The 12,418-nt window shown below is 58.8% G+C and overlaps 1 protein-coding gene across 3 annotated transcripts in view; it reads left to right on the forward strand.

The window, feature by feature from the left end:
- The window catches only part of SLC24A4 (solute carrier family 24 member 4), a 128,581-nt gene that overhangs the window by 79,528 nt on the left and 36,635 nt on the right, over window positions 1-12,418 (forward strand). For 2 of the 3 annotated variants that reach the window (XM_045823737.1, XM_045823739.1), the window contains 7 exons: window positions 751-825; window positions 1,781-1,865; window positions 2,390-2,493; window positions 3,281-3,355; window positions 6,379-6,404; window positions 8,952-9,005; window positions 10,590-10,732. In XM_045823737.1, coding sequence (XP_045679693.1) covers window positions 751-825; window positions 1,781-1,865; window positions 2,390-2,493; window positions 3,281-3,355; window positions 6,379-6,404; window positions 8,952-9,005; window positions 10,590-10,732 — 562 coding nt within the window. The remainder of the gene's footprint in view (window positions 1-750; window positions 826-1,780; window positions 1,866-2,389; window positions 2,494-3,280; window positions 3,356-6,378; window positions 6,405-8,951; window positions 9,006-10,589; window positions 10,733-12,418) is intronic. The other variant, XM_045823738.1, reaches the window with a different exon arrangement.

The following is a 12,418-nucleotide window of genomic DNA, read 5'->3' on the forward strand; positions in this document are numbered from 1 at the left end:
CACTCTTTGTTCCACGAACCTTCCAGTGTCCATGGGTGGCTTTTTTTTTAAGATTTTATTTATTTTTAGAGAGGGAAGGGAGGGAGAAGGAGAGAGAGAGAGAGAGAGACATTTAGACATCAATGTGCAATTGCTGGGGGCCATGGCCTGCAACCCAGGCATGTGCCCTGACTGGGAATCGAACCTGTGACACTTTGGTTCGCAGCCCACGCTCAATCAACTGAGCTCCGCCAGCCAGGTCATGGGTGGCTTTTAACCTGTGCCGGCACCCAGGGGCATCCCGGGAAATGCCGCATCTCAGGTGGACATTTGTTCTGGCAGCAGGTGGCCGGTGGTGACAAGGAAATGGTGCTTTGCCGAAAATAAGGGGAAATCAGGAGGATGGGGATTGAAGCGCTCAAGATGGTGGTTTTAAGTGCCTTCCTTCCGAGGTTAGGGCTTCCCTTTCGAGGGCGCGCTCTGGTGTGGGGGCAGAGCTGCTGCCTCCAGACAGGAGGAAGGAGCACAAGACCACGTGGCCTGAGTTTCAGTCCCCCGTGCTGCTCAGCAAGTGCCTCGCCTCTCCGGGCCTCCATTTCCCATTGGTCCGTGAGGGGATCGAGGGGGCAAGGCCCTGTGGTGCTGCAGATTCCCTCCAGGCTGGCTCATGTCCCCGGCCCCGCAGGCTGGCTCGGGTGGGACGGCTACCTGGCCGGGCCGCGTGGGTGGCAGGTGCCCTCGCTGACACTCTCTGTCCTGTGCCCTTCGCAGGCTCTCTACATGTTCTACGCCCTGGCCATAGTGTGCGACGACTTCTTCGTTCCCTCTCTCGAGAAGATCTGTGAGGTGTGTGTGGGGGAGAGGCTGGGGACCCCCGGGCAAAGCTTGGGCAGGGGCTGGGGTGATCGAAGACACGTGGCACGTCAGCGCCAGGCCGAGAAGGACTCTGGCCATGAAGATTGTCAGGCCAATCACTCAGGGTAGCCTCGCTCTGAAACCCCCAGATTAGATTGGTGGGTGGCGTCCCCTCCCAGACTCGGCAGCACGTAACCATTACCCAGAACCTCTGGCTGCACGGCAGGCCGGCTGGCCGGCCGCTGTGCACAGTAAAGCCAAGCCCGACCAATTAGGGAGCCCTGGCCATAATAACCAGGTGTGGGGGGCAGGTACCGGGGGGGATCTGCGTCCCTAGGGAGGAGGCTGAGCCTGCAGCGTTCTTTGTCCCAACCTTGGCAGGCTGACATTTCTCTCCTCCTAATTATTTTGTTAAGACTTTACTTTCTTTTCTTCTTTCGCCCCATATACAAACCCCAGTCTATCCCTATTCTGCCTTGCTCTTGGCTTCTAGCCAAGGAAGAAGAAGGCACCTACTGTGTGCAGGCTGCTCAGGGCTTTGCCACACTTTACCACTTAACTTGCATGACATCTCCCAGCTGTCCAAGGCCATACTGCTGTGACATTAACAGCTGGGGACATGGATCGGTAGGGGTAGGCACTTGGTTGCTTGACCTGGGTCCCCTGAACTGTGAGTGACCCAGCACAAGTGCGCAAAGGTTTTGTCTAGCCTCCCCTTGACCTACTCAGAGGGAGCCACGTGCTCTGCTCCAGGTGAGGGCGGGGGACAGGATTCCAAATTGAGGGCGCAGCCTAGTGGCCAAGGGAGTGTGCCCAGGGCAGGGGGAGGAGAGGCTGCTGGGAAGAAGCTAGCTTCCCACACTTCCCCTGGCTGCCGAAGCATCTGGTTAGTGTGCCCGCTGTCCCCACGCCATATCCTGGGGGTCTGTGGTCATGTCTGTTTCAGAAACTCCACCTGAGTGAAGACGTGGCTGGAGCCACCTTCATGGCCGCAGGAAGCTCGACGCCCGAGCTGTTCGCTTCGATTATCGGTGAGAAATCCCACCAGCCGGGGACACGGGGTCGGGAGGGAGCCCGGGGTCGGTGCCCTGACGAGTGAATGCGTGTGTCTGCTCTGAGCCTCAGTCTTCTCATCTGTAAAAGGGGGAGATGAGAGACAGGAAGTACATGAGCGGTTCCCTGGGGCGGAACCACCGATGGGTGGCGTGGGGGTGCTAATGGGTACAGGGCTTTTTGGGGGGGATACTGAAAGTGTCCTGAAATTACATAGATCACGGTGATGGTTGCGCAGTTCTGTGACTATACTGCAAAACTCTGAACTGATACTTTACATATGAATTATATCTTAATAAAGCTGCTCAAAAAACTCAGGAAGAATTGGAGTAGCCGGTCTGAGCCTGCTCCCATTCTCACTGCATTGTGGGTGTTCTGTGTGATGGGGAGACCGACTTCCCTTGCTCTGTGGGGGGCGGGAGGGTGCTGGGGACAGTGTCCTCACCGGCCCCACGGCCGGCCTGGGCCTCGCAGATGCGGATTTGTGCCTTCCCCTTCCCAGGCGTGTTCATCACCCACGGAGACGTCGGGGTCGGCACCATCGTGGGCTCCGCCGTGTTCAACATCCTGTGTATAATCGGAGTTTGTGGATTATTCGCGGGCCAGGTCTGTGGTGGTTTCTCTCTCTGGGTGCAGTGACATGAGGGACAGTGGTGGGGAGGCCCAAGGCCCGGCTTAGCCGTGCCCCTGGCTCCCTGGGTGCCCAGCGGTGCCCAGCAAGCCCCCTGCAGCCTGCAGGCTGGGAGCAGGGAGAGCGTCGGCCCTCTGTCCAGTCCTCGGGCGAGTGCTCCCCCCACCGCGGTGAAGGGTGCGGGGCGCCTCCTGTAACCCTGACCTGGGCTGGATGCCCGACTTGCCCGTGGCCTGCCTGTGGGCCTCTGGCCGGGAGCGTGCAACTGGCCTGTCGCTGACACCCTATCAGCATCTCCCTAGGGGCTGTTAGACTTGGCCTCAGAGCGTTGATCTCATGCACAGGCCCTGCTTGGCTGCAGGAGGCCGAGGAGGGTAGCCAGGTGCCACCGGGAGGTCCTAGCATCAGTGGGGGAAGAGCCAGTGCCTCTGGCCTCTGCCTCAGTGTAGCACTTCGCTGTGGATCGTGCGAGGTCATTACCTCGGAGGAGCCAGGGGGCAGCCTTCCCCTCCCTTCCGGACATTCCCTGGCTTCGTCTGTTTCCCAAATTTAGTGACGAGCACAGGGTGGCCTGGGACAACCAGGAGGACTTGTTTCTGGCACGGTTAGGAGGAGCTCCATGGGCGTGTCCTTGTAGCCGTGTGGGGGGGGGGGAGTCTGAGGTGGTGGGGAAGTCCCCAGCCCCCCAGCCACTGTGCCCACCCTGCAGCCCCCACCCCCGCCCCCACCAGCCCACAGCGGCTGACAGCCCTCTGCCCGCAGGTGGTCCGGCTGACGTGGTGGGCCGTGTGCCGGGACTCCGTGTACTACACCCTCTCTGTCGTCGTGCTGATCGCCGTGAGTGCCCTCCCCCCACCCTGACGTCCCAGGGAAACCCCCGCCCCCCAGCCTGGGGGTTGGGGGCTGCTGACCGCTCCCTACTGTCGCTCTGTCCAGTCTACCGGCCACTGTGCCTCCGTCCCCGCAAATCTCACACCTGACTCCTTGAAGGCAAAAAGCCCCCCCAAAAGCCAAAGCACGTGCCGTGTGGTCCACGCAGTTACGCGCCAGCACGCTGCGCGCCCTTCGGAGCCTCACGCAGAGCGGAGCTCCGGGTTTCGCAGCGCACTGCCGCGCACAGTGCTCACTGCCGAGCACAAAGCAGACGGGCGGCTGGGAGCTGTCCAAGTGGGCGGCCGGGGGTGGGGGAGCGGAGAGAAGAGGAGAGGAGACGAAACAGGGACCCTGGAGGCTTGCTCACGTGTGTGTGTGGGGGGGGGGGGGGTATCCCTATGGCCCCCCAAGGGCTGGGGTGACATCATGGAACTAGACAGTGAAGCACATGGCAGTCGGGCCGTGTCATCCACGGGGACTCGGTTTCTGTCCGGAGGAGCCTCGAAGGGCAGGAGGTCATTTTCTTTCTTTTTTTTTTTTTTAAGATTATTTTTGGTTATTCTTGATTTTTTTTAAAGATTTTATTTATTTATTTTTAGAGAGGGAAGGGAGGGAGATAGAGAGAGAGAGAGAAATATCAATGTGCGGTTGCTGGGGGGCCGTGGCCTGCAACCCAGGCATGTGCCCTGACTGGGAATCGAACCTGCGATGCTTTGGTTCGAAGCCCTGCTCAATCCACTGAGCTACGCCAGCCAGGGCAGGAAGTCATTTTCAAAGAGGGCAGGTACACGCAGCGCGCCCAGCTGTTAGGGTCTGGGTGGTGCCCTGGAGTGACAGTCCTCAGCCATACGGGATCTAGCACCAACGACATGTGACAGCCATGTCCCTCATATTAGTTATCTACTACAGTGTGCAGAATCCCCCCAGAACTCAGTGGCTTAGAACAGCCAGCCTTTCTCCCTCCTGTTTTCTGTGGACTCCGGTCTGGAGTGGCTCGGCCGAGGGCTTCAGCCAGCCAGGCTCCGTCCCAGGTGCCGTCCGGGGTGCGGTCACCTCTCGGCTCCCCTGGGCCAGAATCCACTGGCAGGACCCAGTCCCTCTGGGCAGCCTCAGGTCTGGCCTCGCAGGTGGGGCTGACTCTGGGGCCCCCGGCATCCCTCAGAGCAAGAGAGAGAAGGAACCTGTTTGTTGCCTACTTTTGGAAGTGACAGCCCTCACGTTTGCTGAATTCTGTGTGTGAGGAGCAAGTCGAGGGCCCAGGCCACGCTCACGAGGGGAGTATCAGGCGGTGGGATCCCTGGGGCCACCCTCACAGCCCCGAAAATGAAGGTGATAGATAGAATGGTTTGCCTACCCATAATCTCAACAAAACCATAGCGTCTAAGCTATACTGTAAAAGACAAGTGAAAGTCCTAGCAAAGAACACAGCTTTTAGGTTTGGGCAGGAAGAGGCTAGAACACCCGCTGATACAACGTTGCCCCCACGTGGAAAATCCCCGGGCCCGACCCCTGTCAGTGCAGCCCTGGGCCCGTGAGCCGCCCGGCACCTCACCCCACACCCCCACGTGCTGCCGACCCCGATGACGTGATTTTCCGGAACGATGAACAACTCCTGATAAAACCCCAAAAAGAGCCAAGTGCAATTATCCCCGCACTGCGCATGGCAGTTACATCACTAGAAAATCAAGTATTTACTAACCCCCCATGAAAATGCTTTGATTCGTGAAACGCAGTCTAGTTCTAGGCTCAGATTATTTATCTTTCTCACTTACCTGAACCCTTAGCAAGACGCTCGATACTCGTGCCAAACTCAGGGAAACTCCTCCGATGGACGTGTTGCACGCATTCTCGGCTGGCCGGCAGCCCTGGCCTTCCCCGCCTCCAGACGCCAGTGGCCTTCCCCGGGTTTGTAAAGCCAAAAGCAGCTCCATCCACGTCCCGCCAGTGTCCGGGGCTGAGTGCCACTTCCTCGGAGCCTCGAGTCTGGGGAGCCTCACAGTGACGCCCGGCCAGGCGGACCCCCTCTAGCCGCATCCCAAAGTGGCTCCTGTGTGTGCCACCCGCTACGACGGCCGGGAGGGGCCCGGTGGGCCCCTGGCCTCTGCTGGCCTCCCCTGTAGGAACCTACCTGTCTCCCAGATGAGACTGGGGGACAGAGCCCGCCCACCTCCCTGCCAACATCCGGCGCTCGCAGGAGTCCTCCCCGGACCCCATTCATCCATGTCACATGCCGGAGACGCAGGACGAGGTCGCTGGCCCGATTAGCAACCATGGAGCCCCCACCATTGGCCTTAACCCTCCCTTCCAGTGGTAAAGTGGGTCTTTTATCCGTCAGAAGTTCCAAAGGAATGCTTCACTTTTAAGAATTAAAGCCCTGGCTGGCATAGCTCAGTGGATTGAGCGCGGGCTACAAACTAAAGCGTCTCAGGTTTGATTCCCAGTCAGGGCACATGCCTGGGTTGCAGGCCACAGCCCCCAGCAACCGCACATTGATGTTTCTCTCTCTCTCTCTCTCTCTTTCTCCCTCCCTTCCCTCTCTAAAGATAAATAAATAAAAAATCTTAAAAAATTAAAAACAAAAAGAATGAACACCCCTTCTCTCCTATATACACGGGTACCACAGGTGGAAGGAAGGATGGATGGATGGATGGATGGATGGATGGATGTCTTTTCAGTTTTTAGGATTCTTGATTGTAGCAACTCTGCTCCGTTCATGAGGGCATGCCCCCGCCAGGCTGGCCCCAGCAGCTTCTGGGTCCACAATAGAGGACAGGCCCACGCTGTGCTGGCCCGCAGGCTGCCGCGTCTGCGGACCTGGGTTTCAATGAAGGCAGGGCCGCCTGCTGCAGGGGAGGGGGGCCGGCTTTCTGCGGAAACACAGCGAGCCGTGTGAGACGCGTCCGCTCGGGTGCTTAGAGGCCTGCACTTGTTTCTTGGTTTTGGAGTAAATGTGTCTCCCCCCTCCCTTTGTTTCTCTTGCCTTCCAGTTCATCTATGATGAAGAGATCGTGTGGTAAGTTTTCACAGTTTGTTTCTCGCTCATTTTTGTTAGTGTCCTTGCTGATGGGGTTCACTGAATCGTTTACAATTATTTCTTACACACATACGCTAATGAAGTTGTGAAAGTAAAAAGGGCATCATTCTAAGCAAGCGTGCCCTCGCTTGTCCTTTCGAAGTGACAAAAATTGTTTCAGAGTGACAAAAATTTTTCCCTTAATATTTCCACTCTGCCAGACGTCAAGATGATATTATAAAGCTAAAGGGATGGAAACGGTGGCATTTTGCGCAGGGATAAGCATAGGCCTGGTCACGGCCCAGTTCTGGGCCGGGGGAGGTGGTGGCAGCTGTCCCGACAAGGAAGTGAGCTGGGGAGGGGTCTCAGACGCGGCTGGGACAACTGGGGATCCACACGGAGCAAGACGACATCAGACCACTCCCTCACACCTTATGCGAGAATGAATTCCGGGCGAGTGGAAGACCTCACTGTGAAAAGCAAAGCTAAGACACCGTAGAATAAAACACAGGGACTCGTCTCCGTGACACTGAGGCCGGAAATGACTCCTTAGTAGACAGGCAACGCAAACTTCAGAGAAGAGGGTGTTATCTTCGCATTGTAGAGCGTGACTGTGCTTCACGTCCACACGAGCCACAGAAACGCCGTCTGCGTGAGAGAGAGCCGGGGTCTGCGTCCCGTGTGCGGCTGTTCGTGGGAACGCATTCCGGAGCCTGATGGGGGCAGCTGTGTGCCGTGGGCCCAGAGAAACCTGGCTCTGGCCCCAGCCTGGCCCCCACCCCGCCAAGCGAGCCGGAGGGTCTCCCCACTTCCGGCCCTGCTTTTCCTCATCTGCACCTGGAGTTGGGGGTGGGGGCCAGGTCATCTACTAGTCCCTTTGTGGCTCTGCTGGTCCTTGGGCTCTTGACAGCCAAGGGAGAGCTCCCAAAACGACTGGAGCCCGTGCCGGGCACGTGGTAGTGTTGACGGGAGAGACCTGGTTCTTCTTGCTGACGCATGTAAGGAATTACAGATCAGCAAATCTATTAGCATGTAATCAGTTTATCAGTGACCTGTTCCCATGGAAGAGAACAGGACTGGGTGGGGTTGAGGGGCGGGGTGAAAGGCAAGGTTTCAGGGCAAAGCAGGGTGGCAAAATAAGAGTGGCTGAAGACCAGGGTGACAAGCCCCCGGGTGGCCAGAGGCCCAGTGGCCCCCAAGCCAAGAGCGTCAAGAGCGCCCTGACCCCCAGAGAGAGAGAGAGAGTCCTTTGTTCTGAGGACTTACACAGTTGGTAGGATGGGAGAAGAAAGTTACATATTGATTAACGGGTAAATGCAGTGCCAGCTTTCCTGGGGGAGGTGACCACCCAAACTTGGGCATGTATGGGGGTCTGTTAGCCCGAATCCTTGTCTTGCTCCAGACCCCATTTGTTCATCTGCTTGTAAAATAAATACGTGACAGAGGCAGTTAATTCAAAGTGGAGCAGTTACCCAAAGTTATTTATGGGCTCTTTCTGGAAGCATCAGGGACTCCCTCGTAAAACAGGTGGTGACCAGAGGTACACAATTAACCAAAGTTGTTTTATGGGATTCTTCTTTGGGCACTGCAGACCCTTTCTCGAATTCCAGGCCCCGGGATGAAAACACAGTTTCAAAGCTTTCTTTCCCAGACAGCGGAAATGCTACATAGAATTTCAAGGACTTCCCTTCTCCCTTGCTAACATAGTGTTTCTTGTGATGTCGGAACACCTGGCAATATTATCAGACCAGGCTCAGGACTGCTGAGTTAGCATGTGAGACCTTCCTCCTCCCTGCCTTGGTTTACCATCCATTCTACCCAAGTGGTAAAAGGTGTTTCCTGGCAACCAGGATGCTGGACGCAGGCCAGCAGCAGCAGCGCAATCTCGGAGCGCTCCCTGTGCTGTCTCCGGCCTCAGCGTGCCTTTGGTACCCATTTGTCAGATGCACAAACAAACCAAAGCCGTGCGGCTCCAGAAGCCCACCACACATGGAGTTGGGCTCTGCGTACGCAAGACAGCCATGACCGTGTGTCTCGGAAAGGCCCCCGCCCTGCCCCAGCGTGCAGCCCAGGAGGCCCTGCGCCCCCTCTCCAGGCAGTTCTTAGGGCCCACTCCGCCTCCACCCACGGCTTCTCTGCTCCGTGGCCAGCATCTCCTGTGACCCCGAGGCCCCTCAGTGTCCAGTCTATGTGACTCCAGGCCACTCCCCTCCCTGCATCCCAGGATGTGGTGGCTCTGGCCCCTCCTTTCTCTACCTTGCTGAGGGACTCCGCCTCAGGAGGCAAGTCCCACGACCCCCCGTCACTGAGAAGGACCCCACTCTCGGCCTTCTCTCTGTCACCCAGACAGCATTAGTTTGCAGGACAGCCCCGGGCTGGGCGGCCCACCTGCCTGCCTGGGTGCTGGGTCCTGGGCCGGATGTCAGGGACGGGGAAGGTCCAAGGACACCCCACCCAGCCTCACCCTCCGTGCGTACCACTCCCAGGCGGCAGCGCTCGAGGGCCGCCTCGCTCTAACCCCTCTAACCGCCGTCTCCTTTCTCCGAGGTGGGAGGCCCTGGTGCTCATCATCCTGTACATATTTTACATCCTGATCATGAAGTAAGTGCCCCGTCTCCCCTCCTCCTGCTCCTCCTCCTGGGCTCTCCTGTGCCCTCATGCGGACACTGCTCTGGCCTGTGGTTACAGCAGGGAGCAGACCTCCACTGGGCCTCCGTCGCTTCTGGGGGGGCGGGGGGCGCCCAGTTCTCGGGGACACCCACTGGGGCGGCCAGGGTGGGGCAGAGAGGTTCAGACACTGTTTTGGGGTGCTGCCCACCCCTGGCCAGGGGAGTCAGGGCTGGTGGGTGAAGTAGCAAGGAAGGACCCCCCCGAACCCCACTCTGTGCTTCTCCATGCCCCAGGCCGACCAGTCTGTCTGCTGTCGGCATAAATCTGATCATTTAACACCACTGTTTCCCCAAGAACCAGGCAGCCTCACTCCTGCTCCAGGCTTCGTAAAATGCCGGCTCTCGGGGCTGCTGCCTCATGCAACAGCAGGGGGCGCCACTCACGGTGTTGAAGACGCAGACACAGGGGCCAGGGCTGTGAGCCCTTGTGGCCTGTGGGAGCTGCCCAGGTCAGAATCACCTTGAACCTACCCTTGAGAAAGATTCCTCGGCCATGACAAAGGAAGGACGTCTGTCCCCGGCTACAGCAGGGATGGGCCTTGCAAACTTTATGCCGAGTGGAAGGAGCTAGCCACAAAAGGACAAATACTGTCTGTAACCTCACCCGTTTAGTGAGGTTCCTGGGAGAGTCCGACTCACTGAGACAGAAAGCAACTTAGCGATGACCAGGTGCTTGGAGTGGGTGGCAGCGAGTAAGGAATTGGTCCGTGGGTGCAGGGTCTGCTTGGGATGCTGGGAGAGTTCTGGAAACAGACAGTGCAGGTGGTTGCCCCATTGTAAATGTGGCTGGTGGCACTGAACGGTGCGCCTCAGAGTGGAAAGTAATTAAAGTGGCAGGTTTTATGTTGTGTATGTTTTTCCACAATAAGAAAAAAAGAAAAGGAAGCACTACCCCTGAGGTGCACCACATGCAGGTTTTATCTTCCTGTTCACACCTGAGCAGGTGTTTAAAGAGAACAACAACGCTGAGCTTTAGGAGGCCGTGACCTGTAATGTCTTCTAAAAGTGGGGGATAGATAGACTGCCACACCGAGGGAGAACTGTCCCTCACAGATGTGCTCCTGGGAGCCTTTCGGGGAGGTGGGCAGCCGGGGGTCTGAGGTGGAGAGGGGCTTCTGTGTGTGTGTGGGGGGGGGGGGTGCTGGCCGGCAGGGACACAGGGGTGACCCAGAGACTCAGCTGCTGGAGGACAAGCCCAGCGATGCCTCCTCTGAGCCCGTCCCCGAGGCTGAGCAGAACTCCCTGTATCAGGACAGGCTGGTGACCAGCAGTAAGAGGTCTCGGTTATTTTCTTGGGCTACAGGTGTTTCATGCCCCCAGAAATCCCACGAAGGTCTCAGGAGGCACAGGCCCAACGGCCTGCATGTGGTTCTGCAGCTCCTGCTGGGGAAGCCTGTCCAGCAGTGGAGGAGCTGTGCCCCCCAGCTCCCCGTGTCTGTGAAGGGTGTGAGCGGAAGGGGCGGGCCCTGCCTGGTCTCTCCCGCCGCTCTGACCCCGCCCCTGCCTTCACTTCCAGGTACAATGTGAAGATGCAGGCCTTCTTCACCATCAAGCAGAAGACCGTTGCCAACGGCAACACGGTCAGCAGTGAGCTGGAGGACGGTAATGATTGCTGCGATAGCAGCTCTGACGACCCTTCCGTGCCGTTGCTGGGGCGAGGTAAGGCTGAGCAGACAGGAGTGGCCGGACCACGTCCCCCAAACCACCGCCCCTTCTCGTCTCCGCACGCATGCACACACACCCCATCCAAATTGTCACTCTTTCCTTCGGTCACAGGACCCTAGACGAGGAGGGAGTCAGAGTGGGAGGTGTTTGCGTAGAGGGAGAAGCTGCCAACAGTTGCGTCCCCGGGGATTTCCCCGAGCTGCGTTGGCTGAGACCCAAGGCCTGCGTGGCTTTTCTGAGAGGCAGCGAGTCCCCTCTCTGTCCCTTGTAGAAGGCCAGTGACAGGAAGCTGAGGGCTGGGGGAGACAGAGCAGGCCCGGCTGCCGCTGTGGTTTCTCAAGCGCCAGGCTCAGTGTGGAGGCCTCTGCTCCGGAGAGACCTCTGGCGGAGAGACCTCTGGCTCGCTGCCCAGAGGAAGAGCCAGGCCGGGAAAGGCAGGCGCAGACCTCGCAGGAATTCCCGGAGCCGCCCGGGGAGCCTTGCCCCGGGCTGCAGCCTGGCCTCGGCAGCTTCCCAGTGGCCCCCTGTCTGGGGGTCCTGGGCCCCTGGAGCCGGCGCTTGACCCCTCTGTCAGGTCCTCCTGACCGTCTAGGCCTGACCGCTTGCTGCTTTAAAAACCTTGTCTCAGTCTAGCCGGATACCAGGTGACCCCCTCTGGGGGTGGCTGCCAGGAGGGAGAGAGAATCCAGTCTCACCTGAGCCCAGAGCGAAGACCTGCACGGGTTCCTGTAATTCGGACAGGAAAAACAGGGCTATAGCCCCACCCCCGAGTTCCACCCATGGTGTCGGTCGAGAGGTGGGCCCTGGCCACCTGAGGGGTGTTTTCTCCCCTGTGCTCCCCACGGCCCTGTCTTCCAGACTGACGTCAGTGGTGGGACCAGGTGGTCTCAGCAGAGCCTGTTTGCCCGTGTCTGGGACGAGGGGCCAGAATCCACACTCCTTGGCCCCCTCCCAGTCATCCCTGGGGCGGGTCCAGCGAGGGGCTGCCTCCCCTGCGCACCGTAGGGAAATGCGTGCTGTCCCGTCTCAGCAGTAAGCGAATAAGACTCCTGTTGGGCTGCTGCAAGGTGCAGGTGTGGTCAAGGCCACAGCCTGGCTGCCGGAGCCCCAGCTGTGGGTACAGAGCGAGGCGGCCTGTGGGGCCTGGGCCATGCCTGGTCCCGCCCTTCCCTGGGGGGGGGGGGGGGCGTTTCTAGGACAGCCTCTTCGGAAGGGCGGGGAGCGGCGTGGCTGCTGTTTTGGATTTTGGCCGCACAGACAGTGGACCCAAGGTCCCCGCACAGCCTCTTGGGACAGGCTGGTTGCTGTCCTGGACATAGTGTTCCTGGGGCCTCAGGAACCTCGATGACAAAGGGCAGAGTCCCAAGTGGTGAGTCCGTTCAGGCCGGCAGGAAGTGTCTGCTACCTCGGGTGCCAGCCCCGAGAGCTTCCTACTGCCTGCCTGCCTGATGGAGGGGGCCCATCCCCAGGCCCTGGATTCTCTAAAACTTGTACAAATTTTCCACATCATGCCTTCATTCTGCTTGAGAAAGCAGAGCACAATATGGCAAGGTCCCCAGGGCCGAGGCAGGGAGGCGCCCCCATGTCCTGCCGCTGCAGGGTGTGCAGCCCCTTATCACTGGTTTCGGGTGGATTCTCACATAGCCTGGCAGCCAGGGCCACCCTGACCACTGGCTGGCG

This window comes from Phyllostomus hastatus, unplaced genomic scaffold (genome assembly GCF_019186645.2).
Source record: "Phyllostomus hastatus isolate PE091 unplaced genomic scaffold, TTU_PhHast_1.1 phas_scaffold_501, whole genome shotgun sequence".
NCBI classification, from domain to species: Eukaryota; Metazoa; Chordata; class Mammalia; order Chiroptera; family Phyllostomidae; genus Phyllostomus; species Phyllostomus hastatus.